This window comes from Suncus etruscus, chromosome X, assembly GCF_024139225.1.
Source record: "Suncus etruscus isolate mSunEtr1 chromosome X, mSunEtr1.pri.cur, whole genome shotgun sequence".
NCBI lineage: Eukaryota > Metazoa > Chordata > Mammalia > Eulipotyphla > Soricidae > Suncus > Suncus etruscus.
Genome location: NC_064868.1, coordinates 65,901,833 through 65,929,402, shown reverse-complemented (window position 1 = coordinate 65,929,402; position 27,570 = coordinate 65,901,833). Strand labels below are relative to the sequence as shown.

General features: G+C 42.8%; 2 protein-coding genes and 1 non-coding gene across 3 annotated transcripts in view; 1 reads left to right on the top strand and 2 right to left on the bottom strand.

Annotated features, from left to right (window-relative positions):
- The window catches only part of ATP7A (ATPase copper transporting alpha), a 136,126-nt gene extending 129,863 nt beyond the window's left edge, over positions 1–6,263 (bottom strand). Inside the window, exon 1 of the mRNA XM_049767402.1 lies at positions 6,121–6,263. The gene's annotated coding sequence lies outside the window, so the exon portion shown is untranslated. The remainder of the gene's footprint in view (positions 1–6,120) is intronic.
- On the top strand, positions 2,041–2,147 carry LOC126000145 (U6 spliceosomal RNA). Its single transcript, XR_007492509.1, has one exon. It is a non-coding gene; the product is annotated as a U6 spliceosomal RNA (small nuclear RNA).
- A 12,480-nt stretch (positions 6,264–18,743) lies between the features above and the next one.
- LOC125999312 (cytochrome c oxidase subunit 7B, mitochondrial) lies at positions 18,744–27,421 on the bottom strand. The gene is given in 3 exon segments (XM_049767389.1): positions 18,744–18,821; positions 21,170–21,294; positions 27,307–27,421. Coding segments are annotated over 3 exon segments (243 nt in total). The 5' UTR covers positions 27,347–27,421.
- Positions 27,422–27,570: the final 149 nt, after the last annotated feature.

Sequence of the window (27,570 nt, the reverse complement as noted above, 5' to 3'; positions counted from 1 at the left end):
CAAGCAGGTTGCCAGTCTTAAAGCATGACTAATGAGGCAACAAGATTTCTTCAAGAAAGCAACCAAAGAGAATGTTGCATCAGTCAAAGTTACATGGTTAGTGAGATGATTGCTAAGGCAGGGAAACCATTCACAGAAGGAGAGTTTGTTAAAAAATACATGTTACAGGCTGCAAGTATTATCTGTCCAGAAAAGAAAGGTCAGTTTAGCAAAATCAGCCTTTCTGCCAACACTGTGGCAGAGCACATTTCTGACATGTCAAGTGACATTTATCATCAACTGTATGAGAAAGCCAATTATTTTGATGTATGCTCAGTTGCTCTTGACGAGGGCTCAGATATAACACACACTGCACAGCTCACAATTTATGTCCATGGTGTTGATTGCAATTTTGAATTGACAGAGGAGCTGCTCACAATAATTCCAATGCATGGCCAGACCACCGCTAATGAGATATTTCAGCATCTGTGTGATGCCATTGAGAATGCAGGCTTGCCATGGAAGAGATTTGTTGGAATAATAACCAATGTAGGAAAAATGGACTGGTGGCACTTGTTCAAAAAAAACTTTAAGAGGAGAGTGTAGAGAAGGCCATTGCTCTTCACTGCATTATCCATCAGCAGGCCCTTTGCAAGTAAATGCCTGCCGTGTGACAATGTGATGTCTGTTGTTGTGAAATGCATCAACCAAATCAGATCCAGGGGCTTAAAGCACAGGAGGTTCCGTGCTTTTTTAGAGGAAATGGAGTCAGAATATAGAGATGTGCTCTATTTCACCGAGGTACGTTGGCTCAGCAGGGGAAATGTCCTGAAAAGATTTTTTGAGTTGAGAGAAGAAGTGAAAGCCTTCATGGAGAAGGATGGGAATGCTGTTTCTGAGTTGAGTGATCACAAATGGCTCATGGACTTAGCTTTTCTTGTTGACATCACACATAAGCTGAATGTACTAAACAAGATGTTAGAAGGCCCGGGACAGCTTATCAGTGCTGCCTATGACAATGTGAGAGCATTCTCCACAAAACTTGTGTTATGGAAATCCCAGCTCTCGGACAAACCTTTGCCATTTCCCGGCATGCAAGGAACTTGTGGATGCAGGCATACCATTCAGTGGTGAGAAATATGTTGATGCTATTTTAAAGCTAGAGAAGGAATTTGATCATAGATTGCAGACTTCAAAAAGCACAGAGCCACTTTCCAAATTTTTGTGGACCCCTTTTCCTTTGATGTGCAAGATGCCCCTCCTGTGCTTCAAATGGAGCTCAGTGACCTGCAATGCAACTCTGATCTCAAAGCCAAGTTCAGGGAGATTAGTGGAAAAGCAGACATGCATGGGCAATTTTTGAGAGAATTGCCCCCCAGTTTTCCTGAGCTTTCCCGAATGTTCAAGCGCACCATGTGCCTTTTTGGGAGCACATATTTGTGTGAAAAATTATTCTCCACATTGAACTTCAATAAGTCAAAGTACAGGTCTAGACTTAATGATGATCATCTTCAAGCCATACTGAGGGTCTCAAGTGCTTCCTCTCTAGAGTCAAATGTGGTTCAGATTTGTGAGGAAAAGCACTGTCAAGTCTCTGGCAGCAAGGAATAGGCAAAAGATGCCATGTTCAGAAGAAATAATTAAAACTGTTAATAATGATGTTTAAGGACTTTTTTTTGTGAAATCCCTTATGTGGCCCTGCCTCATCCCAACTTTGCCTCCTGCGGCCCCCAGGTAAATTGAGTTTGAGACCTCTGGTGTAGCTCTAGGGTATTTGGCTTGCACGCAGCTGATCCAGGACGGACCGTGGATCCATCCCCCGGTGTCCCATATGGTCCCCAAAGCCAGGAGCAATTTCTGAACGCATAGCCAGGAGTAACCTCTGAGCATCACCGGTGTCGCCCAAAATCAGAAAAAAAGCACTGCAATATGCCTGTCAAGGTGACATGCAGGGAATGGGAGAAGAGATGGGAGATAAGAGGATGAGGATGATAAGTAATAGGAACCCTGGTGATGGGAAATGACACTGGTGATGGAATTGGTGTTGAAATATTATATGTAGTGCTCGCTTCAGCAGCACACATACTAAAATTGGAATGAAACAGAGAAGATTAGCATGGCCCCTGCGCAAGGATGACACGCAAATTCATGAAGCGTTCCATATTTTTCAAAAAAAAGAAATAGTATATGTATAAAACTCAACTATAAATAACTTTGTAAGGGGCCAGAGAGATAGCATGGAGGTAAGGCACTTGCCTTGCATGCAGGACAGTGGTTCGAATCCCAGCATCCTACATGGTCCCCCAAGCCTACCAGAAGCTATTTCTGGGCATAGAGCCAGGAGTAACCCCTGAGTGCTGCTGGGTGTGATGCAAAAAGTAACTTTGTAAATCACAGTGCTTTAACTAGATAAAAAATTAAAAAGAAAAAATAGCTTGCCAAAAAATAGCTTGCCACTGGATTGGTGGTTGTAGGGGGAATATGTTAGAGAAGGGAATACTAGGACAATGGTGGAGGGGAAAAGTATCTACTCTAGAGGCAGGCTGGGGAAGGGAGCATTGGTTGAGGGAAGTGGTCAGTGGTGAAGATTGGAACACTATCTGCATGAAAATAATAATAACATTATAACTTGGTAATTCATAGTGATTAAAAAATTGAGGGGAGGCTGGAGCAATAGCACAGCAGTAGGGCATTTGTCTTGCATGCAGCTAACTCAGGATGGACCTGGTTCGATCCCAGTATCCCATATGGTCCCCCAAGCCAGGATCAATTTCTGAGTGCAGAGCAGGAAGTAACCCCTGAGCGTTACCAGGTGTGGCCCAAAAAACTAAAAAAAAATTGTTTGTTTGTTTTCATTTTGAAGCCACACCCAGTGGCATTCAGGGTTTACTCCTGGCTTTGCGCTCAGAAATCATTCCTGGTTTGGGGGACCATATGGGATGCTGAGGATCGAACTTGCATCCGTCCTGGGTCAGCCCTATCACTGTGCTACCACTCCAGCCCCTTCATAGTGATTAAAATTTTTTAAAAATTATCAAGGCAGGTCAAAATAAAAATAATTATCAGGGGCCAGAGAGATAGAACAGTAAGCAAGGTACTTGTGTTATAGAACTGGATTCAATCCCCAATATCTCATATGGTCCCCCAAATCCACCTGGAGCTAATCCTAAATACAGAACCGGAAGAATTACTGACCACTGCTAGGTGTATCCCAAAACTTTTCAAATAATAAATTAATTTACATTAAAAATTATGCAAGGGGCCGGAGAGATAGCATGGAGGTAGGGCATTTGGCTTGCATGCAGAAGGACAGTGGTTCAAGTCCCAGCATCCCATATGTTCCCCAGAGTCTGCCAGGAGCAATTTCTGAGTGCAGAGCCAGGAGAAACCCTATTGCTGCCAGGTGTGACCCAAAAACCAATAAATAAGTAAATAAGTAAATAAATAAATAAATAAATAAAAATTATGCAAAAAAAACTTTTTAAGAGGAGCAGAGCAAGGGCTGGAGAGATAATATAGTACAGTGGATAAGATGTTTACCTTGGGGCCGGAGAGATAGCATGGAGGTAAAGCATTTGCCTTTCATGCAGAAAGACGAGGTTCGCCCAGAGAGATAGCACAGTGGTGTTTGCCTTGCAAGCAGCCGATCCAGGACCAAAGGTGGTTGGTTCGAATCCTGGTGTCCCATATGGTCCCCCGTGCCTGCCAGGAGCTATTTCTGAGCAGACAGCCAGGAGTAACTAACCCCTGAGCACCGCCAGGTGTGGCCCAAAAACCAAAAAAAAAAGAAAGACGGTGGTTCAATCCCAGCATCCCATATGGTCCCCTAAGCCTGCCAGGGGCGATTTCTGAGCGTGGAGCCTGAGCGCTGCCGGTTGTGACCCAAAAACAAACAAAAAAAAAAGACATTTGCCTTGCATGGGCCAAAACTGAGAGTTCAATCCCAGGAATTCCTAATAGTCCACTATGCACCACAAGAAGTGATTCCTGAGTACAGAGCCAGGAGTAAACATTGAGCACTGGTAAGTGTGGCCAAAAAAAATAATTTAAAAAGGGGGTGGGGAAGGATAGAGCTTTAGCACAGCAGGCAAGGCACTTGCTTTTACACAAAGCCAATACAGGTACAATCCTTGACACCCCAAACTGTCACCCATCCCCTGCCAATAGTGATTCCCTAAGCTGAGAACCAGAATTAAGCCCTGCGAGGCCCAAAAACAAACAAAAGAAAACTTTTTTTTGATTTTTGGGCCACACCTGGTGGCACTCAGGGGTTACTCCTGGCTCTGCACTCAGAAATCCCTCCTGGCAGGCTCAGGGGACCATATGGGATGCCGAGGATTGAACCCGGGCCTCTCCCAGCTCAGTCCAGTGCAAGGCAAACACACTATTCTCTGTGCTATCACTCCAGCCCAAGAAAAGAATTTTAAAACCTTGGATATGAGGTCCAGAGAAAGAGACAGCAACAAGTAGGGCACAGGTTCTATCTTGAGCACCACATATAGTTCCCTAAGTAATGAAAGCAGTTATCCCTGAATAGAGTCAGGAGTAAGCCGTCAACAAAACTGGGTGTGGCACCTCCCAAAAAAAAACTAAAGCCTTGGATGTGGATTCACCTCTGGGTGGGGCTTGCTAAATTGTTACCTAATTTGTCCTAATTAGATTGTCTCATTCAGGAGATATTATGCATTTTGACAGTTCAAAGACATGCTTGATGCCACCCCCCCACAGTGGTAGCAAAATGGCAGGGCGTTTGCCTTGCATGCAGCCGACCTGAGACAGACCCGGGTTCAGTTCCCAACATCTCATATGGTCCCCAGAGCCTGTCAAGAGCGACTTCGGAGCACAAAGCCAGGAGTAACCTCTGAGCACTGCCGCCGGGTGTGGCCCAAAACAAACAACAAAAAAAGCATGCCTGATACTTAGGCCAGAATATTAATAGTATTACAATGTTAGAGGCTGGTGCAATAGTACAGAGGATTAGGTGCTTGCCTTCACAACACTGACTCAGGTTCAATCCCCAGTACCCTATATGATCCCCTGAGAGAAAGAAATAGGGATTTCGATGCACACTGTTGTTGGATGCCCTCCCTGAGTAGTTCCTATCCAATTGCATTCCAGTCCAAACATTTCTACACTTCCTCCATTCTTGCAATGCTAAATCATATTCATTTCCAATGGTCTCATTCACTGCATTCTGAATACTTTCTCTTTTTCAACTTACTTTTTTATTTTTGTTTATTTACTTTCGTGCTGCCAAGATCTCAGGCACTGTATATAGTCTTCACAGCACCAAGTGATCCCAGAGAACAGAGCCATGAGTAAGTTCTGTGAAATACCAGGTGTGGCCCAAACCCCACTCCCACACACAAAAAAATGAAAACAAAATAAAATTTCAAAATAGCCTTTTAAAACAATGAAATAAGTAATCTAGTTATTTCAACAGTAAGGCTGCAAAATCCCATCGTTTCCTAACAACTGAATTTAATAGAAAACTCCTGAGACCAGAACTGTCTTTAGTTTATGTATGCCCTCTACAATCCCATACCTCAATATCTCCTAATTCAACATTCTGCACGTAATTAAAGCTTCATTCAAGCCCTTACTAGTGTTGATCAAATACTGCATGAAAGCCAAGATTCTATTCTGAAAAAATCTAAATCTGTGAAACTATACAAATTGTCAGGCTAAAGTGTCAAAGATAATTAGGCACACATTGCAACCAGGATGGAAAAGAACTTCTGGGAAGGGGGCAGAAGGAACAAACTCCATTGGAAGGCAGCACGTTTGGGAAAATGTTCGACTGACTGAGACAAAAGATAACTTTTTAGGACTGTTTTCTAAGTAACAGCGACCCTTTTCTGCGACTTCGAGTGCCTTAACTTAATTCATATATAGGCCCTGGATCACCGGGACACAATCACTGGAGGAGATACCCCCAAGTGACAAGGATCAGGAAACAAGCTTCCCCTGGGCTCCTCTCTTCGAAGCGATCCAAAGAGTGTGGGAACAGCTGAGTCGGGAATCAAAGTTTGGAGAGTCCCCAGATTTGAAATGACCTCGCCATACTTGCGAAGTCCCCGCTGACAAAAGCCAAGATCCCTTCGGGAGCAAGGGACGACGGGAAACGGACCTCGTACTCACCAGGATCTTTTGTCCCCGAGATGAAATCTCCCGGAGCTCAGCCCGTGGCGGTGTCTCCGCGAGCGCAGGCTCCAATATGACACAGCAGAAGTCACCGCCACAGAGTGTGACGGTAGCGATGGTGGCGGCGAAGAGGGAGGGTGAGAGCGGCTACTCCGCCCCAGCCCCGCCACCTCCCCTCCCACCCGGCGGGACGCGGAGCCCGCCGCCCGTCTCCCGGCCTCCCCACTTCCGGGTGATGCCCCGCCGGAAGCTGGGCTGACAGTGCTTGGGGAGGGGCGCGTCACGTGACGGCGACGCCAAGCCTAGACTTCGGCTCTTGCGCCCCCTGCTGTTCTCGGGCTGACCCGCAGCCTTAGGGCGAAGGTGGCTCCTTTGGTGCTCTGTGCTCGCTGCTGCTTCCCTCAAACATAGCCCACAGGGTGCGGAGGGCGTTTGCCTTGCGTGCAGAAGGTCGGTGGTGCGAATCGCGGCATCCCATATGATCCCCCGAACCTGCCTGGAGTGATTTCTGAGCGCAGAGCCAGGAGTAACCGCTGAGTGCCGCGGGCTGTGGCCCCAAAACAAAATAAACCAAAAAAAAGGGGGGGGTTTGATAGCACAGCGGCAAGACGTTTGCCTTGCAGGTAGCCGATCCAGGATGCACGGTGGTTCGAATCCTGGCATCCCATATGATCCCCCGAGCCTGGCAGGAGCAACCCCTGAGTGCCGTCGGTGTGGCCCAAAAACCAAAAAAGGGTGGGGGGGGGGGGGAGAAACAACTTAAAAAAATAAAAGAAAAATAAAAAAGAAAAGAAACAACTTATCAGAACCAGTAATTCTCTTTGAGGTCAAACCTCAAGAAGTCCCCTAGAGCGCCATGTAAATCACATTACGCATTAGCGTTCAATCTTTCCCAGAATTAAGTTAACTTGATACACTGTGAAGCCTAACTCCAGATGTAAATGTAAGAACTATGAACTTGCTCTTCTGCCTCCCTTGAAAAGGTATCTCAAACTCAGACAACAGAAACCGAGAACTGGCCTTTAATAGGAAGTATATCAGAGTAAGGGACGATGGCAGGAGGATAGGACAAAGGTGGAGGGGGAAGTGGACACTGGAACACAGTGGCAGGAAGCTGACACTCCCGTATAAGGTGTGGTGTTAGAAATACTTTGGCATGAAACCCTGCCGTTATCAACATTGTAAATCACGATGCCTAAAATAAAATGTAAAAAAGTAAATAGATGCACTCACTGCTCTTGCTGGCATGCTTTCTACCATGGACTGATCCTCCTGACTCTCATCTCAAATTGTCTCTGGAATTCTTAACATACTGTCTTTTATTTTTCTTATATACCACAAATGAAGGATGAATGCAGTTAGAGTAGAGAAGGTTCTACTGTGACAATGATAGTTGGAACTGATCACTCTGGACAAGAACTGGGTGCTGAAAGGGATAAAGTGACATACATGGCACCCCTTCATTAATAATAGTGTAAACTAGTGTACAAAAGAGAAAGAGTGAGTGACAGAGAGAAGCAAAATCCCTACCCCAGAGACAAGCAGGGGCTGAGGGATGGGAGGGAAACAGGAGGCATTGGTAGCAGGAAAGGTGCACAGATGAGGGGTGGTGTATGTTCTATGACTGAAACCCAACTATGAACAATTTTATAACCATGGTGCTTAAATAAAACAATTATATTTAAAATAAATAAATAAAAAATAATTGAAAAAATTTAACAAAAGCTATTGAGAAATTATGTACTGCAAGTCCACAATCACTTTAAGATATAACTGAGTAAAAACCAAAATAACAGCATAGCTTGAATGGCAAGAATAAAGAACTCAAAATTTTAATTCATAAGTTTATGTTTTTACATTTTTTACATTTTATACTTTTTAAGTTTTTTACACAGGCATGGGTCAAACTCAAAGACTTCAGACAATTATTCTATCACTTGAGCCACATCCCTGATCCTTTACATGTGTTGTGCAAGGATCTCACCTCACAATTTACATTGCTTTCCAAACTCTGAATCAACCACTTCTTCACTTATTCATTAGTTGTCTATTATCTTATAAATGTACAGAATTAGGCTAGAGGGTTAAGGTTTAAGAATCTTACCTTGGGGGTGGGGTGGGGGAAAAAAAGAACCTTACCTTACATCCCAAGTACTACAGAGCCAGAAATAATCACTGGGTATTGCCCCTACCCCTAAAGAACCTAGAGGGTTTCAAGTATGCAAAGAATATTGGAGTACTTATCACCATGAATTTATATAGAAACCAGATGAAAAATATGATAATACAAAGCAGTAAATAAGTGGTACAGAAAAAAAATTCTTTTTTGGTATTTGGGTCACACCCAGCAACACTCAGGGGTCACTCCTGGCTCTACACTCAGAAATCGCTCCTGGCAGGCTCAGGGGACTATATGGGATGTCGGGATTTGAACCACCGTCCTTCTGCATGCAAGGCAAATGCCTTACCTCCATACTATCTCTCCAGATCCCAAGTTCTCAGCACTCTTGTGGCAAGCTGCGGACTGCTTCTCCTGATCCTCATCTATGGTGTCTCTGGATAACATTATCATACTATCTTTTATTTTTTTGGTGGAGGGCTCACACCTGGCAGCACTCAGCTTGGGGGGTTACTCCTGGTTCTACGCTCAGAAATCGCTCCTGGTAGGCTTAGGGGACCATATAAGATACCAGGATTCAAACCACAGTCCTTCTACATGCAAGGCAAATGCCCTACATCCATGCTATATCTCTGGCCCTAGTACAGAAAACTTTTTAGAAAAATGCATTTTATTCCTTTTTTCAATTTCATATATTAAAGCACACCAAAATCTAATATTTTTAAATTTTAAAAGAGCCAGAGAAATAGTACAGCGAGTACATTTGCCTTGTACATGCAGCAGACCCAGTTTTAATCCCTGGCATCCCATATATGCCCACTAGAAGTGATTCCTGACCACAGGACTAGGAGCACACCTACACACCACTGGCCCATAAAACAAATAATAATAATAATAATAATAATAATAATAATAAAATAATATAATAAAATTATAAACTTTAGCACTAAAGATGATCTCAGGTCACTAATTTCCAAGTAAGATATAGTCTGCTCATATTTTCTTTCACTCAATATGTTATAAATTATATGTCATATATAAGTATAAAAATAATCACAATCATATTACTTATATTATTTATATTTTGGTTTTGAGGCCTCTTTTATTCTTGTTTTCTATTTTTTGTTCACAACTGGAGGAGTTCAAGGGCCACAACTGGCTCGGTTTCTCTAAGAGTGTTTGGGGGCTGGCTTCCCTCCATTAATCTACTTCTCTTCAGCTTAACTATTTATACTTTGAACTAGAGACTATTTTTGTTTTGTTTTAGGGCCATACCTGTGATGCTCAGGACTCTTTACTCAGAAATCCCTCCTAATGGGGCTCAGAAGACAATAAGTGGTGTCAGGGGTCAAAACAAGATTGGCTGCATGCAAGACAAGTGCCCTACATTCTGCCCTTTCTTTCTAGCCCTAGATCCATTTATTTGTTTGTTTAGGGGGCATATCCAGTACTGCTTAAGGCTTATTCCGGTCTCTGTAGTCAGGGATAATTCTTATTTATTTATTTATTTATTTGGTTTTTGGGCCACACCCGGCAGTGCTCAGGGGTTACTCCTGGCTGTCTGCTCAGAAATAGCTCCTGGCAGGCATGGGGGACCATATGGGACACCGGGATTCGAACCAACCACCTTTGGTCCTGGATCGGCTGCTTGCAAGGCAAACGCCGCTGTACTATCTCTCCGGGCCCCAGGGATAATTCTTGGCAATGCTCCAGAGACCATATATAGTAAGTACCCTGAATGATATGGAGTTTCAGGGACCAAAACCAGGTCTATCCCTTATCCACTGTACCTTATCACTCCAGCCCCCATCTCCGTATCTTGGCTATTGTAAATAGAAATGCAATGAACTTAGGTTTGCATTCCACTTTTTGACTGTTTTTACATTCTTTATAGATACCAAAGAGAAGAAATTCTACATCACACAATAGACTTGATTATCTGAAGAACTAGCCAAACTGGACTTTTTCATATAACATGAACCAGTTTATATTTCAACCAAAACTTTATGAAGGTTCTTTCTCTATACCCTCACCACCATTTATTGTTTCTGGTCGATTTCACCCTCCCCTTTCCTTTCATTACCTTCCATGTTGATGCTATTGCAATTTCTGGGGATTGCATGCACATTTGGTTGTGATGCTCATGGGACTACACAACTCGTTACAGTGTTCACTAAGCTGAGATGATTGTTAGGAGTCAAAGCCTTTTAATTATAGTGCTAACCAGGGGGTGATTGCAGTGCTCACACATGTGTCATCTCATTGTAGTTTGTTTTTGTTTTAGGGCCACACCCTGCAGTGCTCAGAACTTACTCTTGGCTCTGTGCTAAGGGGTGCCAGGAATCAAACCCAGTTCACTGTATGCAAGCCAAGCATCCTTCACATTCTACTATTATTCTAATTGTAGAGGGTTTTTTGTTGTTTGTTGGTTTGTTTGTTTGTTTGTTTGTTTTTGGTGACACCGGTGACAATCAGGGGTTACTTCTGGCTATACGCTCAGAAATCGCTCCTGGCAGGGGACCATATGGGACGTTGGGGGATCGAACCGTGGTCCATCCTAGACTAACATGTGCAGGACAGACGCCTTACGCCCTGCGCCACCACTCCGGCCCCATTCTCATTGTAGAGTTGGTTGACATTTCCTTGAGAAGTGATGGCCATTTCCATGTCTCTTGGCCATTGTATGACTTATTTGGAAAAATAACAGCTTTTAGGGTGAGGTTATTTTGTTATTAAATTTTATTATTTCTTTTTTTTGTTGTTATATTTCCCTTTGGGGGGATGCCTAGAGTCACTTATTGGGTTGCAGAAGCTTAAATACTTCACTTAGATTCTTGCCATTAGTGAATTCTTTTCGTTCTAGTGCTTGCAAAAATTCAGGATGTAGTCCTGAGATTGCTACAGTGTGTGCACGCGCGCGCACGCACACACGCACACACACACACTTAATAGGGGTTGCACTTCTTTTTTTTTTTTTTTGGTTTTTGGTTTTTGGGCCACATCCCGGGGTGCTCAGGGGTTACTCCTGGCTATCTGCTCAGAAATAGCTCCTGGCAGGCACGGAGGACCATATGGGATGCATTGATTCGAACCAACCACCTCAGGTCCTGGATTGGCTGCTTGCAAGGAAAACGCAGCTGTGCTATCTCTCCGGCACCAGGGGTTGCACTTCTTAACCATGGTATTCACACATCTTTTGGTGATTACACCCCTTCTAGTTGTGTTAATTAGACACATTATGTAGTAGTACAAAATCACTTGCAGCACCAACCACCATAGACAGTAAATATGTGACAGTTTCTAGGATTAAACTCTTGACCTTATACTAATAAAGCAGTTGTTCTATGTAAGGGCTTCTTAAATTTTTTTCACTAGTAAATTGGTGGTGAGAAATGAATACTGGTGAAGGGTTAGGTGTTAAAATAATATATGACTGAAACTCAACTCTCAACTTTTCAACCTGTACCTCACAGTGATTTAATATTTTTTTCCATTAGAAACTCCTTTCCACCCAAGAAATGTAACATATGTTTGTTCCTACTAAGGGGGCAGGCTTCACTGGTGGAAGAGAAACTGGGGACTTTGGTGAAGGAAAGAAAATACTGACGGTGGAATTGTTGTTGGAACTTTGAATGCCCGAAACAACTTTATTGTGAACAACTTGGTAAATCACAGTATTATAATGAAAATTTGAATAACTTTAAAAAATAAAAAGTGGCCAGGGGCCAAAGCAATAATACAGAAGATAGGTTATTTGATTTGCACACGGCCAACCCAGGTTCAATCCCTATCATCCCATAGGGTCCTCCAAGCACTTCCAGGAGTAGTTCCTGAGTATAGAGCCAGGAGTAACCCTCTAAGAACTGCTAGGTGTGTCCCACCAAAAAAGAAGAGAAAGAGAAAAGTGGCAGAGGGTAGGGCTCTTTCCTTGTATGTGGTTGACCTAGGTTGACTCAAGAACCACCAGGAGCAATTTCTGAATGCAGAGCCAGGAGTAAGCACTGAGCATTGATGGTTTGACCCAAAATCAAACGAAAAAAAAAAATAAAATGTAATATAAGCAACTGTAGGGCCTTCATTGCTTTGCACATGGCTAACCTGGGTCTGGTCCCTGGTAAATATATGGTCCCCTGAGCACCACCAGGAGTGATTATATATTTTTTTGGTTTGGGGAAACATCTAGCTGAGTTCAAGGTTTACTCCTAGCTCTGAGCTCAGAAATTACTCCTGGAAGGCTCGATGGACTATATGGGATTCTGGGGATCAAGCCTGGGTCAGCTGCAAGCAAGACAAATGCCCTCCCCACTGTGCGGTCACTCCAGCCCCAAGGAGTGATTCTTGAGTACAGAACAAGGAATAAACAGTTGGGTGTGGCCCAAAATAAAACAAACAAAAGAAATACAAAACCAAAAAGTAGGCAATGGCTACCAGAAAAAAACTTGTATTCAATTATATAATCCATTTTGAAATGATTTTTGGTTTTTGCACATTCAGAAACCTTTTACTGTTGCCACATTTTTTTTTCACAAATCCCACATTCAGCTGTACAAGAAGTTAGACTCTGGAGGCTAGAAAGATTATATTGGCTTTGTGCGCTATGCCCACCTGTTTTCAAAGACTATTCCGTGCTTTGTAGTCAGCAATAAGCCTTAGCAGTACTAAGTTTTTTTTGTTTTGTTTTTTGCTTTTTGGGCCACACCCAGTGACAGTCAGGGGTTACTCCTGGCTATGCACTCAGAAATCACTCCTGGCTTGAGGGACCATACGAAATGCTGCAGGATCTACAGTCTGTCCTAGGTTAGCACGTGCAAGAGAAACACCCTACTGCTTGCGCCACCACTCCAGCCCTAAATATTTTTGAAATACTGATAAGTTCATTGATTTAACTTTACTTGTTCTTCATTTTAAATATTGTATGTGTTTCCATTTTGGTTTTTTACTTTAAAATAATGTGCAGTTATGCATAGGAATTTGCTCACAAGTTTTTTTTAAACTAGAGTCTGACAATCCAACATTCTAAGGGACAATGTACTGGCTGGCCCTGATTAAAAAGTTTGAGGACCCCTGGCTTAGAGTCTAAACCACTGAGCTCTCCCCCAGATCCTAAATTTTTCACTATCCCACCCAATTAAAAAATATGGGGCAACACCTAGAGGTTTGGAATTGTTCCTGGCAGTGCAGAGGACCATCCCACAACAGAATCAAACCATGCCTCCTGAATGAAAAGCTATAACTCAACCCTTTCAGCTTTTCTCTGACATATCCCCTCATTTCTTGATGTTAAATGGAGAGAGGAAAGAACATCACACAGACTTGGCTATGGTGGTCACTAGAAGTCACACATTTATTTGACTGGTTGTAATGCACCAGATTGTGTACTTTGTGTTGCTGGATCTTGCTTAATCCAAGTGCATGTGGGACAATACCAAGCATCAAACTTGCAAGACAGGAAATTTTCCATTGATCAATCCCAAAGCCCTAAGATTTGTGAGTTATTTTGGATATTATTCTTGTCAAATATGATCTGAATCTTTTCTGTCATTCAATAAAATGTCTTTCTTTCTTGTGGCAGTGCTTGGGAGCGCATATGCAATGCTGGCGATGGAACTGGGGTCAGCCACATGAAAGGCAGGAGCCTTAATTGTCTCTACATTAAGTCCCCTTTTACGGTATTTTTTTTTTTTTTTGGTTTTTGGTTTTTGGGTCACACCCAGCAGCGCTCAGGGGTTACTCCTGGCTCTATGCTTAGAAATCGCTCCTGGCAGGCTTGGGGGACCATATGGGATGCCGGGATTTGAACCAAAGACCTTCTGCATGAAAGGCAAACGCCATACCTCCATGCTATCTCTCCACCCACCCCCCATTTATGTTTTTTAATGTCACATCTGGGTTATCCACATGCAAAGCAAGTACTGTAGACACTGTACTATCTTTCCTGCTCCTCTCTAGGCCCCCTCATATGGTTTTTGATTTTTGGGACCACAGGGGTTACTTCTAGCTCTGTGCTTCAGGAATTTTCCTGAGCACTGCTCCCACTAGGTGTGATCATTTTAGTAATTCTTTTACTGTGAATACAGCCTTTACTTTTAATGTCATTTATTTTTGCTTTTGTTTCTCTTGCTATTGGACTTGAGTTAACAAAACTTTCAGAGCCCAGTAATGTAATCCCTATTTTCTTTAATGTATATTACAAATTTAGGATTCTAGTAATGGAACCAGAATATCATACAAGGCAAAATATGCATCCCTCCCCTGAGCTACTCCTGGCCACTTATTTTTTATTAATTAATATTTTAATTTAAGCACCTTGATTACATATGATTGTAGTTGGGTTTCAGTCATGTAGAGAACACCTCCCTTTACCAGTTCAACATTTCACCACCAATGTAACAAATTGCCCTCCTCCCCACCTCAACCCCCGTCCTGGCCACTTTTTTTTATTTTTTTTTTATTTTATTTATTTTTTTTTTGGTTTTTGGGTCTCACCTGGCAGTGCTCAGGGGTTACTCCTGGCTCCATGCTCAGAAGTCGCTCCTGGCAAGCACGGGGGACCATATGGGATGCCGGGATTCGAACCGATGACCTTCTGCATGAGAGACAAACGCCTTACCTCCATGCTATCTCTCCGGACCCCGTCTTGGCCACTTTTAACAGAAAGGCTAACTTGACTAATTTGACAACTTTTCCATTTGTGACCTTTCTAAAACTCTCAAAGTGATAAGATCAGGGAAATATCTTAAAGGGTTGGAATACATGGTTTGTATGTTGTTGCCCTGGGCTCAAAACCTGGTATTTTCATGGTGCCCAGAGCACCACCAGGAACAGCTCCTGAAAACTGCTGGTTGTGATCCAAAAACCATGAGATAACAAAATTCTCAAAGTGATGTTCTAGGATAAACTGAAAAAAATTTTTTTTGTTTTTTTGGGCCACACCCGGTGACAGTGAGGGATTACTCCTGGCTATGCACTCAGAAATTGCTCCTGGCTTGGGGGACCATATAGAATGCTGGGGATAGAACTGAGGTCCATCCTGGGTCAGCCACATGCAAGGCAAACGCCCTACCACTGCACCACCGCTCTGGCCCCATCTGAAAATATTTTTGAGACTATTTACTTTTTTTCTGCTCTTTGTGCCATGCCCAATAGTACTCATGGTTTACTCCTGACTTGGAACTAAGAAATCAGTCCTGCCAAGCCTTGAGGGACTCTGTGTGGTACTAGATCAAACTTGGATCAGGCACATGCAAGACAAGCACCATACTTGATGTACTATCACTCTAGCCCATTAGTGAAACTTTCTTGCACTGGGAAAGATACAAGTCAGAGGGGCTGGAGCGATAGCACAGAGGGTAGGGCATTTACCTTGCACATAGCCAATCTGGTATAGTTCCCTGGCATCTCATATGGTCACCTGAGCCTGCCAGGAATAATTTCTAAGCAGAAAGCCAGAAATAATCCGAGTGCTGCCAGGTGTGGCCAAAAACAAACAAACAAAAAAAACACAAAAAAAGGAAAAAAAGAGGGGCCGAAGAGAGAGCACAGTGGTAGGGCGTTTGCCTTGCATGCAGAAGGATGGAGTTTCGAATCTCAGCATCCCATGTGGTCCCCCATGCCCACCAGGAGTGATTTCTTTTTTTTTTTTTTGGTTTTTTGGTTTTTGGGCCACACCCTGTGACGCTCAGGGGTTACTCCTGGCTATGCGCTCAGAAGTTGCTCCTGGCTTCTTGGGGGACCATATGGGACGCCGGGGGATCGAACCGCGGTCCGTCCTAGGCTAGCGCAGGCAAGGCAGGCACCTTACCTCCAGCGCCACCGCCCGGCCCCAGGAGTGATTTCTGAGCGCAGAGCCAGGAGTAACCCCTGAGGGCCGTCAGGTGTGGCCCCCCCCAAAAAAAAAAAACAAAAAAAAAGGAAAAAGTCAAAATATTATGATGGCACAAAATAGATTTATACTACTGCTTCATGTGCTTGGGTTTTTTGTTCTGGCTTTTGGGACCATACTCAGCAGTGCTCAGAAATCAGTCTTGGTAATCAGGGGACCATGTAGTACCAGAGATAGTACCTGCCGTGATATCACTCTAACCCTACTGTTTCATTTCTGGTAGTGGTTACTGTAGGTACAAAATTACATCAGACAAGATTAACTACAACATGTTTCAGAAGTTTATTCAATGTCAATTACATCTTGGCAGGGCCAGGAAAACAGTACAGGTGGTGGAGCCAGAGAGATAGCATGGAGGTAAGGCATTTGCCTTGCATGCAGAAAGTTGGTGGTTTGAATCCCAGCATCCCATATGGTCCCCTGAGCCTACCAGGAGCGATTTCTTTGCATAGATGCAGGAGTAATCCCTGAGTGCTGCCGGGTGTGACCCCACTCCCCAAAAAACAGTACAGGTGGTAAGGAACTGCTTTGCATGTGGCCAATCCCATGTTAAATTCCCAATATATCCCCTGAATACCATCAGAAGTAAGCCCTGTGTACTGTTGGGTGTGGCCCTGCTAGAAAACAAAAAACAGAAACATACCATGGCAAATTAACACTTTTAAATATCTTATCAGAATTCTTTTTTTGTTTTTTGCTTTTTGGGCCATACCCGGTGACGTTCAGGGATTACTCCTGGCTATGCACTCAGAAATCGCTCCTGGCTTTGGGGACATTATGGGACGCCAGGGGATCAAACCACAGTCTGTCCTAGATTAGCTGCTTGCAAGGCAAATGCTCTACTGCTTGCGCCACCGCTCTGGCCCCTCTTATCAGAATTCTTTTTATCAGAATAATTATCACTTATCTGAATGGTGATTATCATACTAACATTTCCTCATCCATATAATTTATGTTACTCCAGGATTGAAAAGAACAAATATTTTATTTGTGGATGAGAGGGGTTTAAGCCAAGATATTCCCGCCTCAGTACTCAGGAATGAAGAATGACAGTGCTTGGGAAACCATATGCAATGACTTCGTCCTCTCTCTCCGAATAGTAACCTGCCAATTTTACAAAGCATAACATTTTGTTTGGTATTATTTGGCAGGCTATCTTTGGCTAAAAATTTTCCAATCAATTGGCTAAATGTCCAGCATTCCTGGACACAAAAATTTCTTTCAAGAATACTTGAAAGTGTGGGCCCCGAAGAGATAGCATGGAGGTAAGGCATTAGCCTTGCATGCAGAAGGTCGGTGGTTTGAATCCCGGCATCCCATATGATCCCCCAAGCCTGCCAGGAGCTATTTCTGAGCACAGTGCCAGGAGTAATGCCTGAGTGCTGCCGGGTGTGATCCCCCAAAAAATACAAAACAAGAATACCTGAAAGTGGGGCCAGAGGATAGTACAGCGGTAGGACATTTGCCTTGCAAGCAGCCAAACAAGAAGGACCCGGGTTCAATAATCGTCATCCCATCTGGTCCCCAAGTCTCCCAGGAGCAATTTCTGAGTGTAGAGCCAGGAGTAACCTCTGAGTGCCAACGGGTATGGCCTAAAAACCAAAACCAAATCCAAAAACAAAAAGAATATCTGAAAGTGAAAATACATTTGACACATCATTTCTTTAATATCATCATAAGACAAGAGTGATAGTGCAGTGGGCAGGAAATTTGCCTTACATACAGCCAACCTGGATTCAATTCCTGATATTCCACATGGTCTCCTGAGCATTACACAGAAGAAACATGGAGAGCGGAGCCAGGAGTAAGCTCTGAGCACAGCAGAGTGTAGCTCCATACAAACAAAAAGTAGAAATGCCCATCCCACCCTACTCAGCATTTTGACATTAACTTTACAGAAATAATAAATGATCGAGTTTGGTTTCACTTATAAATACACAAATCTATAAAGAAGCTTCAAATTACTTTATTTCTTCAATAATACTGAATTCAGTGGGTACATAGTGTAATATTTGACATCAGTCATGGCTTGATGGTGAAACAACTCAGTATTACGGGCCCGGAGAGATAGCACAGCGGTGTTTGCCTTGCAAGCAGCCGATCCAGGACCAAAGGTGGTTGGTTCGAATCCCGGTGTCCCATATGGTCCCCCGAGCCTGCCAGGAGCTATTTCTGAGCAGATAGCCAGGAGTCACCTCTGAGCAATGCCGGATGTGGACCAAAAACCAAAAAAAAAAGAAGAAAGAAAAGAAAGAAAAGAAAAGGAAAGAAAGAAAGAAGGAAGGAAGGAAGGAAGGAAGGAAGGAAGGAAGGAAGGAAGGAAGGAAGGAAGGAAGGAAGGAAGGAAGGAAGGAAGGAAGGAAGGAAGGAAGGAAGGAAGGAAGGAAGGAAGGAAGGAAGGAAGGAAGGAAGGAAGGAAGGAAGGAAGGAAGAAGAAAGAAAGAAAGAAGAAGAAGAAAGAAAGAAGAAAGAAAGAAAGAAAGAAAGAAAGAAAGAAAGAAAGAAAGAAAGAAAGAAAGAAAGAAAGAAAGAAAGAAAGAAAGAAAGAAAGAAAGAAAGAAAGAAAGAAAGAAAGAAAGAAAAAGAAAAAACAACTCAGTATTACGCCAGTTGAGATGATTACTGTTCTCTCCATTACTTTGGGTTGACTCTGCCAACTGGGGACAGGTTCCATTCTACTCCAATTTGTGTTGCTGTCTGTAAGAATTAAATGCTGTCTGTTATGTTTGTTAAAACCAAGGCCCAATCATATCTTGGAGCCTGTTTTTTTTTGTTTATTTGCTTTTTGTTTTGGGGCCACACCCAGCAGTGGTCTGGGGTTACTCCTGACTCTGCACTCAGAAATCACTCCTTGAAGTCTCGGGGGACTATATGGAATGCTGGTGATCAAACCTGGATGTGCAGCAAACAAGGCAAACACCCTAAGCAGTGTTCAAGGAACCATATCTAGTGCTGAGCATCAGGAAAGCATCTTTTTTTGTTGTTTTTGGTTCACACCCGGCAGTGCTCAGGGGTTATTCCTGGCTCCAGGCTCAGAAATTGCTCCTGGGGGGCCGGGCGGTGGACCACGGTTCGATCCCCCGGTGTCCCATATGGTCCCCCAAGCCAGGAGCAACTTCTGAGCACATAGCCAGGAGTAACCCCTGAGCATTACCGGGTGTGACCCAAAAATAAAAAAAAAAAAAAAAAAAAAAAAAAGAAATTGCTCCTGGCAGGCACGGGAGACCATATGGGATGCAGGGATTCAAAACTATGACCTCTTGCAGGTCATATGACCTCCAGGAAAGCATCTTAATATCTAGACTATCTAACCCAAAATCTTTAGGTTTCTTTTTATTGTTGTTGTTGTTGTTGTTGTTTTAGATTTTGGGCTATACCCATGGTGCTCAGGGGTTACTCCTGGGTCTGTGCTCAAAAAGCATTCCTGGCACACTCAGGGACCATATGGGATACCAGGGATCGAACCCAGGTCAGCTGCATGCAAGGCAAATGCCCTACCCATGGTGCTATCATTCCTCGACCCTGACTCAAAAATTTTAATTGTATTTGAAAGGGGCCTTAATAACACATTTGTTCAACATATTTATGCATCTATTAAGTACAAATAGCTATGTAAATAGTATTTTGTCTTAAAGATCAAAGCAAGAAGCCAAAGAGATAGTACAGTTACAACTCTTGTCTTGCACACTGCCAACCATAGTTTGATTTCTCATAACACATGTGTTCTTACTCTAGCACAGAGTCAGGGTAAGTCTGTAGCACTGTCCTAAAAGGGAGCTGGAGTGATAATACAACACATCTTACACACAGCCAACCGAGGTTCAATTTCCAGTACCACATATGATCCCTGGAGCCAACCAGGTGTAATCCTGAGTGCAGGGCCAGGACTAACCCCTGAGCATGCCAGTTGTGGCCCCATAACAAATGCACAAAGCATCCCAATGAAAGGAAAAAAGAACAGATACATGAAAATTGACAAGGCCAAAGTGGTAACACAGTGGGTAAAGTGTTTGCCTTGCATGCAGCCAATCCAGGTCTCTGAGCATTGCCAGGATGACCCCTGAGCACTGCTGGGTGTGGGCTAAAAATAATAGCAAATTTTATTTAAAAAAAAAGGAAAAGTGGCAATCTACCATATAAAATTGGATCTGACTTTCTATGCTACATTAAAAAGAGGTAAAAGTGGGGCCGAAGAGATAGCATGGAGGTAAGGCGTTTGCCTTGCATGCAGAAGGACGGTGGTTCGAAACCCATATGGTGGCATCCCATATGGTCCCCCGAGCCTGCCAGGAGTGATTTCTAAGCACAGAGCCAGGAGTAACCCCTGAGCACCACTGGGTATGACCCAAAAACCAAAAACCAAAAAAAAAAAAAAAAACACAGGTAAAAGTGCAAGGAAGTTTAACTCAAACTCAATATAATATTCATCTACACAATACAGAAAGAACTACCTTGTAATCCAATATGCAATTTGTTACTGTAAATAGTAAGAATAGATTTTGAAAGAATACTAAATGTTCCTATAAGGATAGAACATTATTGGGTTCTAACATACTAACATAATGTGTTCTAACATAATAACATTAGAAAATACCTAAAAAAGGGGCCTGGCGGTGGCGCTGGAGGTAAGGTGCCTGCCTTGCCTGCGCTAGCCTAGGACGGACCGCGGTTCGATCCCCCGGCGTCCCATATGGTCCCCCAAGAAGCCAGGAGCAACTTCTGAGTGCATAGCCAGGAGTAACCCCTGAGCGTCACAGGGTGTGGCCCAAAAAAAAAAAAAAAAAAAAAAAAAAAGAAAATGCCTACAGGGGGGAGGAGCCTTGCATGAGCCCAACCTAGGTTCAATACTCAGCATCTTATATGGTCACCTAAGCAGTGCCAGGAGTAATTCCTACCAGAGCACTGAGCAGCAGTAACCTGAGTACTGCCAGTCATGGCCCAAGAACCTTAATAAAGAAAGTCTCACTACTGAGTGAAACACTGATACATTGCTGAAGTAGGAATGAAAACATCTAAAAGAGAAATTATCAGCCAACAGAACTTACATAGGTCCATGTAGTTACACAAAAAGCAACTCCACTAGCTAATACAGCATTACCATATTTGTCATGGAAGTCAGGTGTCCGTTTCTCGTGGCTATGCCTTGCCACTGCCTGCTGAATATTTCAAACTAAAGAAAAAAAATACCCTGAAGTTAGTTATCAGGAAATGAGAACATATGTAAATGATATTGCCAATCAGCACAGTTAAGTATACAGTATTATGTAGTTCAATAAAATGTTAAAAGCAAAGTAGGGGCTGAAGTGATAGTAAATAGTTTAAGGTGTTTCTTTACCACATAGCTGACCTGAAACTGAATATAATCCCCTACAGACCACCAGGAAAGACCAATAAGAGCTAGATGTGGTCCCAATTAAAAAGTCAAAATATAAAAAATACAAAAGCAATGTACCATCCCTTGAAATGTGGAAAATTTAAGATAAACTGACAGATGGATAGATGCAAAAGCAGGACAAGGGATAAACCTGTAGCATTTGTGTCATGTGTGGCTATTAACTTGAATAAAAGCTGCAGTGATAGCATTTTTGTGATAATGTCTGTGTGTAGCAGTGTAAGTGTGGCACAAAAGCAAATTGATATTTGCATAACTTTTAGAACTTGGGCTCCTATTCATTACTTTGATATTTGACTTAAATTTCAACTAAAGTTTACTGAATGCTCAACAATTTACAAGATAGTACAGAGATTAGGCTGACTTGGATTTGATCCCCAGCAATACATATGGTTCCCAGAGCACTGCCATAAGTGATCCCTGAGCAGAGTCAGAAGTCCTAAGCACTGTCAAGATGTGGCCCAAACGAAAAAGGGGAAAACTACCCTTCTAAAACTAGAGAAATACTGATCATACTGATTTTTTTTATTAATTTACTAATGAAGGCCTGATAGACAGCTCAAAGGGCTGATCACATGCATTCCATATAGTCAGTTCCTTGAGCCTGCTAGGAGTGATTCCTGAGTGCAGAGTCAGAAGATACCCCTGTGCACAGCCAAGTATAGCCCAAAAACATAAACAAAAATACTGAATCCTGAGTGTAGACCCCAGTTAGCCTGAGTTAGCCCTATGCACAACTGGGTGTGCCCACCCCACAAAAAAATACATTCAGGGTGCTGAGTTCAACCCCTAGTATAACATGATACTCTAGGTAACACCAAGATTGATCATTTAGCAGAGTCAGGAATATAGCTCAAGAGCTCCACCAGGCATGACCCACAATCCCCTACCAATTTACCAATGAATACAGCACCATGCTAAAATAAATGGAGTATACAAAAATGTGTAAGCTCATCAAAAAAGAACAAGTACTGGCGCAGATGTAGGGAAAAGAGATTCTTGCTCACTGCTAGTGGGAATGTAGACTGGTCCACCTTTTTGGGAAAACAATATGGATATTCCTCCAAAAACCAGAAATTGAGCTTCAATATGATCCAGCAATACCACTCATAGGAATATATGTAGGAGCCCCAAAACAAGAAGCAGAAAAGGCATCTGTACTCCTATGTTCATCAGAGCACTATTTACAAAAGGTAGACTCTGGAAACAACCCAGATGCCCAACAACAGATGAATGGATAAAGAAACTATGGTACATCTACTCAATGGAATATTACACAGCTGTCACGAAAAATGAAGTCATGAAATTTGCTTAAACATAGATGGATATGAACAGTATTATGCTCAGTAAAATGACAGGGATAGACATCAAATGATTGCACTCATTTGTGGAATACAAAAAAAAGATACTATGGTAATAATATCTAGGGATGATACAGATGATGACCAGGAGATCCAGTCCATGGTAGGAAGCTTGCCACAAGTAGTGGGGAGGGTAGTTAGGACAGGGAAGGGACCACTATGACAATGATAGTCGGAAATAATCACTCTGGACAAGAACTTGGTGCTGAAAGGAGATAAAGTGATAAATATAATAATAACCCTTCAGTAACAATATTGCAAATCAGTGTCTAAAAAGAAAAATAAGGAAAGAAAGAGAGTAAGAGCAAGAGAGAGAAAGGAAGAGAGAGGGAGATTAGAAAAGTGTCAGCCACAAAAGCAGGGGGAGGGTTGGAGGGAAACTGAGGACACTGGTATTGGGATACAGACTCTGGTGAAGGGTGTGTACATTATATGACTGAAACTCAATCATAAATAATTTTATAACTGAATAATAAAAGAAATGAGATCACAGGGGCCGGAGAGATAGCATGGAGGTAAGGCGTTTGCCTTTCATACAGGAGGTCATCGGTTCAAATCCCGGTGCCCCATATGGTCCCCCGTGCCTGCCAGGAGCAATTTCTGAGCCTGTAGCCAGGAATAACCCCTGAGCACTGCTGTGTGTGACCCAAAAACCACAAAAAAAAAAAAGAAATGAGATCATAAACACAAATTTAAATAAAAGGAAAAAAGAAAAGGCAAAACTAAATATCCAAGCCATAGATTCAACAACAGTGAAATCACTGACACTCAAACTTTAACAACCAATCTTAAAAAGGTGCCTGTTGGGGCTAGAGCGATAGCGTAGCAGTAGGGCATTTGACTTGCATGCAGCTGATCCAGGACAGACCTGTTTGATCCCCGCCATCCCATATGGTCCCCCAAGCCAGGAGCAATTTCTGAGCACATAGCCAGGAGTAACCCCTGAGCATAATTGGGTGTGTCCCAAAAAGCAAAAAAAAAGTTGCCTGTTATGATGGCAGCCTGGGGCAGGGGTGGGATAGGGGCTGTGGTGGTATGGGATGGATTCTGGAAACATTGGTGAAGGGAAATTGACATTGGTGGTGCATTGGTGCTGAAATTGGTCTAAAATTCAACTATTAATGATTTTGTAAATCACAATGCTTTAAATAAAAATATTAATGTGCAAGCTAACTGTCCCCGGGTAATGTCCAGTTTAGAGAACATTAGTCACACAGACACAAATCATTAAATATAAAGTAACAATGTTAGTGAAGCATTTTAAATAGCAAGTAAATGATATGTAGATGTAGGGAAGGGGAACTATAAAAAGGGCAGAGACAGAAAAGCCTAGTATACTGGAAAACCAATTATATTTGGCTGAAGGATGAGATATATGGGATGATAAGCTGGAAAGGATCTGAAGCTAGCAAATGCTACATTACTGCTTTCAAAAACTGTTTTACTCAGACCTTATTAGATTACTTATTAGCATAAGTAAAATAATTGACTTCAAATTGTACTGGAAGGACATGGAGGGAAGGACAGTCTGGAAGGACTGGAAGGACAGTCAAAAATTATAAATACATTTTTATTTTTGAGCTACAAGGGGAGTACATGGGATACCAGGGATCTCATATAGGTTGGATGTGTACAAGGTAAATACCCAACCTGCTATGCTATAACCCTGGCCCAGTATAGACACATTTTGCACTCTTTTATCTTCCTCTCAAAATTAAGCAGCAAGTCCTTATTGTAGAGCTTCAGAGTACTTAAGTACATAATGGAAACATATTTACATTTTTTTAAAAAAAAAGGGGGAAAATAATGTTTTTCTGAAATAAAAGATACAATCTGCTCAAAGGGCAAAGAAACTAATTAGTATTACTAATCTGGATATTAAGGTGACCCACATGGATTTTTTTTTTGTTTGTTTTTATGTCACACCCAGCAGCGCTCAGGGGTTACTCCTGGCTCTATGCTCAGAAATAGATCCTGGCAGGTTTGGGGGACCATATGGGATGCCAGGATTCGAATCACCATCCTTCTGCATGCAAGGCAAACGCCTTACCTCCATGCTATCACTTCGGCCCCCAGATTTTCTTAAACTTCTATTCTATGAAAAGAAATTATTTGGGGCTGGAGCCATAGCCTAGCGTGCTAGCATTTGCCTTGCGTGGGGGCAAACCTAGGTTCAGTCTCTGGCATTCCATAAGGTCCCTTGAGCCAGCCAGGAGCGATTTCTGAGCACAGAGCCAGAAGTAACCCCTGTATGCCAATGGGTGTGGTCTAAGAAGAAAAAAATATTTGAATGCCACTTATTGTAATTTCATATAATCTTAGGTATTCTCCTATTTTACAAAAGAGAAAATGAGGTTTAGCGATGTTAAAATGTCAATTTAAAATGAATAAGACTTAGCTCTGGGAACATGAAAAAACAGTTGAATAAACTATTATTTTGGTTATCAAAGCTGCTTGAGTGTTTAGAAGACAGTAATACATACACAATGACTTTGTGAAGGGAAAAATTAATATCACAAACGAAGTTTACATGGTAACCGATTAAGGTAATTTTCACTTTTTTTTCTTGGTTTTTCAGGCCACACCCATTTGATGCTCAGGGGTTACTCCTGGCTAAGCGCTCAGAAATTGCCCCTGGCTTGGGGGGACCATATGGGACAGTGGGGGATCGAACCGCGGTCGCGATCTATCCTTGGCTAGCGCTTGCAAGGCAGACACCTTACCTCTAACGCCACCTCACCGGCCCCGGTAATTTTCACTTTAAAACAGTTCATTACAAGGGCCGGAGAGATAGCACAGCAGTAAGGCGTTTGCCTTAGGTGCAGAAGGACGGTGGTTCAAATCCCGGCATCCCATATGGTCCCCTGAGCCTACCAGGAGTGATTTCTGAGCATGGAGCCAGGAGTAACCCGCACTGCCGGAGTATGACCCATTAAAACAAAAAAGAAAACAAAACAAGAAACAGTTCATTACAGGGCTGGAGAAATAACATGGAGGTAAGGCGTTTGCCTTGCATGCAGAAGGACAGTGGTTCGAATCCCAGCATCCCATACAGTCCACCACCACCACCCCCCAGTCTGCCAGGAGCGATTTCTGAGCCTAGAGCCAGGGGTAAGCCTTGAGCTCTGCCGTGTGTGACCCAAAAACAAAAAACAAAAACAAACAAAAAAAAATCAGTTCATTACCGAAGGTCACCTTCAGCGCCAACCAAGGAAAAAATTTGATTTTTTTTACTTTTTATTAGTTACTTTATTTAAATATTGTGGTTGCAAGATTGTCCATAATACAGTTGGTTTTCATTTTCAAAGATAGAAAGTTATCCATGATTGAGTTTTAGTCACGCAATGTACAATACTTTCACCAGTGAAGAACTGAATTTTTATCTTTAGTCTAACATTCCCAATAGATGGCGCTGCCTCATAATTTCCCGTACCTGCCTAACTTTTACATAAAAAATGACCACAATTCAGAAATTTAGAGCTATATCAGAGATATGAGTTGAGAACATGCAGGAGGTACGAGCTCCATTCAAGGCACTGCATAGTTCCCTGAGCACTGTCAGTTGTGGCGACAAAATCACACACAAACACACACACTCACAGAAAACTACAGGTGCAGGTAACAAATGACACAAAAGATGCACTTTGGGGCCGGAGTGTTTCCATAGGTATAGGACGTTTGCCTTGCACACGACCGACCCGGCACAGACCCAGGTTCTAGCCTCTGCATCCTTTACAGTCGCCCGAGTCTGCCAGGAATGACTTCTGAGCGCAGAGCCAGAGCTAATGAGTAACCCCTGAGCGTCGCCAACGGGTGTGACCCAAAAACAAAAAAACAAAAACCTGCACATCCACCACTTAGGTTGTCTTCTTGAAAATGATAAATTTAGAGCTTTTTTTCCTTACGTTTAAAGAGTTCTATTTGGAATGAAATAGATCTCCCAAACTGAAACTGAAATTTAACGCAAGGCGCTCATTAAAAGTGTCCTGAAAGTCGTATGTCGCTGAATTAAAAAAAAAAAGTAGGGTTAGAATATAATTCCAGCAACAGAGTTGAAAAACAAAACAGAAACAGTAGATGACGCTAAGGACGCCTTCCCAATTAATTGTAGCCAGAAGGAATTCAAAACATTTAGAATTACAAGGTCGGGGTGCCAGAGAAGGGAAAGGGCATGAAAGAGGAAAACTGGGAAGAAAAAGCTGGGGAATTATTCGTTCACAGTTTTTGCTCGGGCCCGGAGAGATAGTACAGCGGGTTTGCCTTGCAAGCAGCCAATCCAGGACCAAAGGTGGTTGGTTCGAATCCCGGTGTCCCATATGGTCCCCCGTGTCTGCCAGGAGCTGTTTCTGAGCAGACAGCCAGGAGTAACCCCTGAGCACCGCCGGGTGTGACCCAAAAAAACAAAAACAAAAACACAGTTTTTGCTCACCTCGGAGCCGACTTAGCACATTTTTGCCCAGAGGACACATCGTGAAGCAGAAAATAAAAGAACAGCAACTGAGAGAGGTTGGTCGTTGCAACTACCGACCGAATATCCTAGCAAAGAACCCTGAAAAACAAAATGGCTTTCTCCAGGGCTCGTTAATGAGATTGAAGAAATATCGCGAGATCTGTAAAATATATATATTGAAATGGGGGGGGGGGCTGGAGCGATAGCACAGAGGTACCGCGTTTGCCTTCCATGAGACCGACT